Source organism: Lipotes vexillifer, unplaced genomic scaffold (assembly GCF_000442215.2).
Source record: "Lipotes vexillifer unplaced genomic scaffold, Lipotes_vexillifer_v1.1 scaffold3, whole genome shotgun sequence".
Taxonomy (NCBI): domain Eukaryota; kingdom Metazoa; phylum Chordata; class Mammalia; order Artiodactyla; family Lipotidae; genus Lipotes; species Lipotes vexillifer.
Window position 1 is genome coordinate 3,545,687 of NW_006783631.1, and position 7,084 is coordinate 3,552,770.

The following is a 7,084-nucleotide window of genomic DNA, read 5'->3' on the forward strand; positions in this document are numbered from 1 at the left end:
ACAAGGAAGAGCCCATGCCGCAAAGAAAGAAACCGCACGCCTCAACGAAGACCCCACGTGCTGCAACTAAGACCCGATGTAGCCAAAAAAACAAATTAATTAAATAAATTAATTAAATTAAATAGTTTATTGGACAGGGGGATCTTGCACAAAGGGTTCTGGAGTGACACCCCACCACATGTGGCAGATGGTGGGGGGGACATGACAGCAGTCTTTGCTACTCAGGGGAGAAGGAGGCTACCATTTATAGGGGAATTGAAGTCAGGTGGGCTTATCAGTTACCAGGGACTAATCAAGCCCCATAATTAAAAGGATTAGTTAGCCATGTGGATGGAGCAGGGCCTGGTTGAGGAGGGGACATACAGAGAACAAGAGAACAGCCATCTTGAATGACCTGACCATACGAGGATTAAATGAGTTAATACAGTTAACATGCTTAGAACAGTGCCTGGTATACAGGATGCCTCAAAAACTGTTAGCTATTATTATCACACACACTCATGCCTCTTCAAATCTTCCTGGCCCCCCAGGGCCAGCAGGATAAAGCCTCGATTTTCACCCATAGGCAAACCAGTCCTCTCTTCATCTGTCCCCTTCGTCCCCAGCCCCATCTGCTGCAGCACTTTTCAGAGACCCCCAGATCATGCACAGGGCAGGGCCTGTTCACAGGACTCTCAAGGCAGTGGGGGAACTTTCAGACACTATGTTTTCAGACACCTTGAGCTGACAGGAGCGGAAGACCCAGGAAGATGATTCTACAGTCGGCCCGGAGGCTGACTAGGAGGCCCACAGTGTCCGCTGACCACGGGATGGGGCAGACGTAGCTGGCATTCATTGCCCCCCTGGAGGTCCTTGACATGGGGTCAGAGGAGAGCCAGTTCCCTGAGGGCTTCTCAGAGGCAGGGAGAGTTTAGATCAGGACACAGAAGAAGACTTTTCGAAGTGGGAAGAGAGGGGCCTGACAATAAGTGCAGTTCCTATAGAAATGGCTCTTTCAGCCGTCTGCCCTTCTCACCCTTCCTTAATGGCTGACTACTTTTATTGAGCACCTGCTAAGCGCCAGGCACTTTCCTGGCAATTTATCACCTCATTCTCACAACCACCTGAGGAGGTATATACTCTCATCTTGCAGCTGAGGAAACCAAGGTTCAGTGGAGAGACCACGATGGGACCCAGGTCAATGTGCTGCTCTGCCCTGCAGATGCCTCCAAAGACCAAGGCCTGGTCCCTCTCCTCCCTGGAGGCCCCAGTACCTGGCTGACTGTGGCCGTGGCCCTTGGCACATGTACCAGATTTGGCCCACTATCTCCCTTATATGTCCTGCAGGGACCTGGCTTCTCACATGCTGCCAGGGACCAGCAAACATCTACACATGACTCTGAGATGATGGCTCGCTTGTGCGTGTCAATGAAATCAGGCAGTACACTGGAAAGAACCAGAGTCTTGAAATCCTACCTCACATTCCGCAGACCTGCTTCCAGGCTGTGCAAATCTCAGGTAGACACATTGGTGGAGCCATCACCTCTGAGAGGCCGGGGAGGTGTGGCTCATAGGCTCTCACCTAGGTGGGACAGGGCTACAAGTGTTTGGGAGTGACCCAGGTTCGTCTCCCCTTTGGTCACGTTGCATGGACCGCCCCTGTTCTCCCCCAACACTGAGCTGGCCCCAGTCCTTGGCGCAAGGTGTGCTGGCCACTGCCCACAGGAGCCGTCCACCTCGTGAGACAGAGGTAGACTGCCCGGTGGTCAGGCAGACCTGGTTCGAGTCCCAGCTCTACCATTTCCTCACTGCAGGATGCTTTCCTCATCTGAAAATGGGGCTGATTCCATTCACCTCACAATGTCTGGATGGGCCTTAAAGCAGGTGATTTAAACGTGGCACAGTCCTTGGCTCAAGGTGGGTCTTCAAAAATGCCACTTCCCTCCTCCCCTTGGGAGCCAGGATCCAGGAAGCGGAGAATTAAGCTGGTTGAAAACATCCCCAGGACTGGAGGGAGGGCTTATCTGGGCTGCTGACCACAGTGTGTTTGCAGATAACCCTGAGGTCAGTGACGCCCATCTGGGCTGGGCCGGGCTCTGACCCTCCTGCCCTTGAGCAGCCTCAGCTGACTCTCCCCACGCCCCACCCACCCCCACGCCATGCCAAGTAAGCGCTGGCCACCCAATAGGGGGCCTAGCAGCAGAAGAAACAGCACATGGAGAGCCTGCCGCTGGGGCCCCTGGTGAGCAGGGCCCCTGCCCCGGGCTGGGAAAAGTCGCCTGACATGGAGGACAGCACCTTGCACCCCCAATCAGGTGAGCTGGGAACTGACTGGCAGGGAGAGAGCAGGCAGGAGCACAGGGTTAGTGTCACAATACCCCACCGCCACCTCCCCAGTGTCGCCTAGCTTTTTGGGCTTTCTTTTCTCAGTAACTTTGGGCAGAAGTCCATGGACTCATCCTTTTCCCAAGCCCTCCGTCCTCTTCTCAAAAATCCAGCAGAGGATGGGAATGACCCTGTTCTTGCCATGAAAGGGTAACGGCCACCCAGGGGAAAAAGAATTTGCCACTGTAGCACACAGATGTTACCTATTTATTTTGCTTAAACAATTGGCTTTTTCCAAAAGCAACTTAGAACACCTTATAACGAAAAGCTTCACAATACAGTTAATAGTAAACTAGACACAGAAAATCATGGGCTGGGGGAAAATAAAGCAGAACTTAAATACATTTAGTAAGGATAATATAGTCATGAATATGGGTCTGAGTATCCTAGTCGCCATGGTAAAAAGGGAAATAAGATCAGCAATTGGAAAGGAATAAGCATACTAGTCTTATATTTTTTTCTCAGAGCTTTGTATAATAGGCACTGAGTATTGTGCAGGACAGTCATTTACTTCATATTTATAAGAATTCAGAAGCGCATGAAATCAGGTTATTTGGTTCACAAGGACCTTTGAGAAAGCAAAGGGGATGGTATTAAACAACCACCCAGTGAGGGTGAACGCAGCCCAGTACAGGTTTCTGATGATCTGCCCTGGCCCAGGTGTTCAAGGAGTTGTCCATTTTCTCATCTGTGCTGTAGACCATAATTTCTCAAACATTAATGTGCATACCATCTCCGGCGGGTCTTGTGAAAATGCATTTCTGATTCAAATCTGGGGTGGGTCTGAGACTCTGCCATTCTAAAAACCTCCCAGGCCGCCACGTGCACCAGCCTTGGAGCAAGGGGCTAAAGCCCAGACTTCTCTAGTTGTGCACCTGTGCAATCTCCCCCCAACTGAAGGCAACGCAGTGCTACCATAGTTCCCGCTGGCCATGGATGTCCAGTCACAAGCCAAGATGCCTGGTCTCACACAGAGATTAAGTACATACCATGTGCCAGAGCTTCCTTAGCAAAATGGTTGCTGCAGGCCACCCCTCCCCTAGTCCTTTATCTGCCCAGCTGTCCCCCTGAAAGCATCTGCCTTTCGAACCTTGTCCACACTCTTGTGCTGCCACAGTTAAATCTCTTGTGGATACACAGTTTCTCATCCCACTGAGCTCAGAGAGCTTTTCTTCTGGAGAGAGCTCATGTTTCAATAGAGAACTAGAAGGAGGGTGAGGCTTATGCAAAAGCAGAGTACCAAGCCCTGGGGTGCAGGGACAGGGGCAGTGCCTGGTGCTCTGTTAGCCATGCCTTATAACGCCTTGCAATATTGGCTAGAAATAAACTGCCACGTGAAAGAGTCTAAGCTTAAACGCCAGGCCCTGAGCACATTTTTGCAGCTTGCCTCCCCATCCGGTGCCTGCCCCTCACAGACCATGCCCATCACCCGCTGCCCTGCCTCACCTCTGGGTGCCTTAGACATGGCTTCATCCACTGGGTCTTCCAGGAGGAAGAGACAACCCCTCCATTTTCCCTCAGAATCCCTACCCCAAGCCGCAGCCCCTCTCCGTCCTTCACAGGAAGAAGCAGCTCCCTGTGCCCAGAGGCCTGGTTGGAGGAGTCTTACCTGGCCTGGGCTGGGCAGTAAAGGACAGGGGACCTTCCCTGGGCCCACAGCCTGGCCTGGGCAGGGCTAGGTTCAGGTGGCCTGGCTCCCAGCCAGGCTGTCAGAATACATCCAGCACATGGGTTCTTGTGATCATCTTGATTTAGCAGTCATTTAGAGTATTTATTTTGTGAAATGGATGTGCTCTGTCTCAGCTTATAAGTGCGGGATCAATCCAAGAAGCAGAGCTTCTGTCCTTCTTTCTGGCCCAGGTAGGAGATGAATCTAGATCCTCTTCCTGAATACTCTCATTTTCTTAGCCAAATGAGTAGCCTTGTCTTCAGGAAAAAGGGTAATATCAGGAGACTGACATCCAGGGGCTCCAGGTCCAGATATCCACCAGTGCGTGTACTGAGCGCCTCCTGTGTGCCTGCAGTGTGCTAGCTCTGGGGCAAGCAAGGCGGGAGACCAGAGGTGGGCAGGAGCCCTGGGGAAGCTTCCCAGAGACGCTGGGAGATGCAGAAGGTTGAGAATGGCAGTGCATTCATTCAACAACTATTTACAGAGCACCGACTGTGTGCCAGGCTCTGATCCACGCACTGGGAACACAGAAGTGAAGGAAGCAGATAAAACTCCCTTCCCTGGAGGAGCTCACGTTTCTGTGGGGGCAGACAGTTAATAAACAGCAAACAGAGAAGGTGTGTTTTATAGTGTGTTAGAAGGAAAAAAGGCTAAGTGAAAAGAAAAGAAATAGGGCAGGGTACACAGATGACGGATGGGAATGATTGGGGCGTGGGTCTCGTGGAGGTGATATTCTGCAAAGCTCCAGAGGAGGGAGGGAAAAGGCCAGCACCGCAGGGCTGAGAGAGCAGAGAGAGGGGAACCGGACACAAGGTCCCACTGGGCCTGGTCGCCATTACCAGGACTTTGCTTTGACTCCGAGAGACCAGGGAGCCAGGGCAGGTTTTGAGCCGAGGAGTAAAATGATCTGACAAATGTCTCAAAAAGATGGCTTCAACTGCTCTGCCCTTAGCCTGGCCAAGGACACGAGTCTGGCACAGAGGAAGTGTTCAACCAGTGTCAGTGCCACTCTTCCTCCCTGCTCAGCAGAGGGCTAGTCTGCTTCTGGGGAGTCTGGCCCCAGGAAACATGTATTGAGCTCTCACCCTCACCAGGCCCCATGCCAGGCGAGATAGGGAGACAGACAGGCAAAGCACTGAAGCCCAACGGCGTGGGTGGTGCTCTGTCCACCAAGGTGCTTGGCCTCAGCAGCGTGTTCACCTCCCTCCCTCCCTGTGGCTTTCAGGGCCCTGATTGTCCTCTTGCAGAAGTTCATGTTCTACTAGGACATTCCTCGGTGCATCTCTGCCACTCCAGCCTTCAGCTCGCTCTCCAACTCATTGGGAGCCCCTCAGAGGCCCGCCAGGTCTCTTTGGAAGGATTCTGGACAGATCCTTTGAGAACGCTGGAAGACCTCTCAGCATCTCCATTTCCCAAGCTTCATCTCCTTGTGTCTCCCTTTGGAGTTACAGGAAGGGTGCTCAGAGACCCCCCCCATCAGCCAGAGCAGATACTTAAAGAGTACCTACTGTGTGCAGGGCACCATGCTAAGGGCACCAAAGAGGGCTAGGTGCTCATTCTTGTCTCCCCAAAGTCTACAACCCACTGCAGAGGCAACTTGCTATCCAAGGGCCAGGACGAGGCATGGGGTATCTGTGTCCCCAGCACCTGGAACACTGGTATGGTGGGGTTCCCTGAGTGTTGAATGCACGAAGACCAATGAGAACTGCCACAGGAGCTCAGAGAGGTCCTGGGGCAGGGTGGGGCAGGAGGGTCACCGAAGGAGGTGGGAGAGGACCTGAGCCTTGGGGCCTGGCAGAGCAGCGAGCTGGGGAAGGAGGGTATTTTAGGCAGGAGGAAACCTGTGGAAGTAAGGAAGCACAAGATGCTCATGGGTGGGTCTCCACAGGGTCGGAGGATGGAGGAGAGGCCCCGCACCCCACCACCCCGCCAGGTCTGCCCCTCCCCCATTGTGGTCTAGCTCTGGGGCCATTCCCGAGGCCCAGGCCCCTGCCTCTCTGGTCTCAGGGATCAGATAACCCCTCCCTAGAACTTATCTCTCCAGAACAGGTTGTTATCCTGGAGTAATTTGAAGCTCTTTATCAAGGGCTGGCGGAATATGTACTACAGGAATAATCCAGAGAGTCCCAGGGGTCAGGTAACCCCCAGTCAGCCTCCCAGAAGATGAGTGACATTGGTGCCCTACAACCATCAGGGTCCCCATGTCCACACCTGTAAAAGGGGGAGGTAGAGCTGTCAGCAGCACGTGATGTGAGGTTGTAGGTGAGAAAGGGCTTCAGGTGAAGGCACACACCTCCAGAAAGGTACCCAAGAGATATCCTTAACTTGCACCTGACTCACTGCTGTGTGGGATGCCACTAGCATGGGGGAGGGGAGGACAGTGCCCAGGGCTGGAGGTCATCTTTCTCAGGGGCGGAGGGGTGGTTTGAAGCCCAGGAAGTCTAGACAGAGAGACAAGCTCCCAAGGGCCCTCCACCAGCTCCCAGGACCTGAAACTGAGGACTTTTCAGGAGGGTCAGAGTTCTGCCCTAAGGGTAGACAAGGGACAGAGGAGAAACAAGGAACCAAAGGCCGGGATGCAGCCTCATCCAGGAGGGGCCTGTACTGCCTGCTCCCCTTGCAGGAAGGAAGGAAGGAAGGAAGCCAGGTTGACTCTGGTGCCCTGGCCTCTTGCCACCTGTGTGAACTTGGCCTGCCACTCAACCTCGGTTATACAATGGACGTGGATTTGAGCTGTCCCTCAGGTGAAGGGAGCGAGTGGGTCCCAGAAGTTACCACCCTGGCCTCCACACGCCCCCCTTGTCCCGGTTAAGAGTTGGTCCGGGAGTTCTGCACCCTTTAAATCGGAGAAGGGGGCGCCGATCAACACGTGCCCGAAGCTCAGGCCAGGGGCTGAGGGTCGGAGGATCGTTGGTGCCTGCCGCCCGAGGACCCTGCGGCTCTCCGATTGTGGCCCCGGGGGAGGCGGCCGAGCCGGATAAGCAGCAGCTGGCTGGCTGGCGGCCACCTCCCCCGCAGGTCCGGCCCCGCGGGCAGGCGGGGCGGGGGGAG

At 54.0% G+C, this 7,084-nt stretch overlaps 1 protein-coding gene across 1 annotated transcript in view; it reads left to right on the top strand.

The window, feature by feature from the left end:
- Window positions 1–2,194: 2,194 nt before the first annotated feature.
- The window catches only part of STEAP3 (STEAP3 metalloreductase), a 47,729-nt gene continuing 42,839 nt past the window's right edge, over window positions 2,195–7,084 (top strand). The window contains exon 1 of the mRNA XM_007456353.1: window positions 2,195–2,294. Within this exon, the coding sequence (XP_007456415.1) occupies window positions 2,195–2,294 (100 nt within the window). The remainder of the gene's footprint in view (window positions 2,295–7,084) is intronic.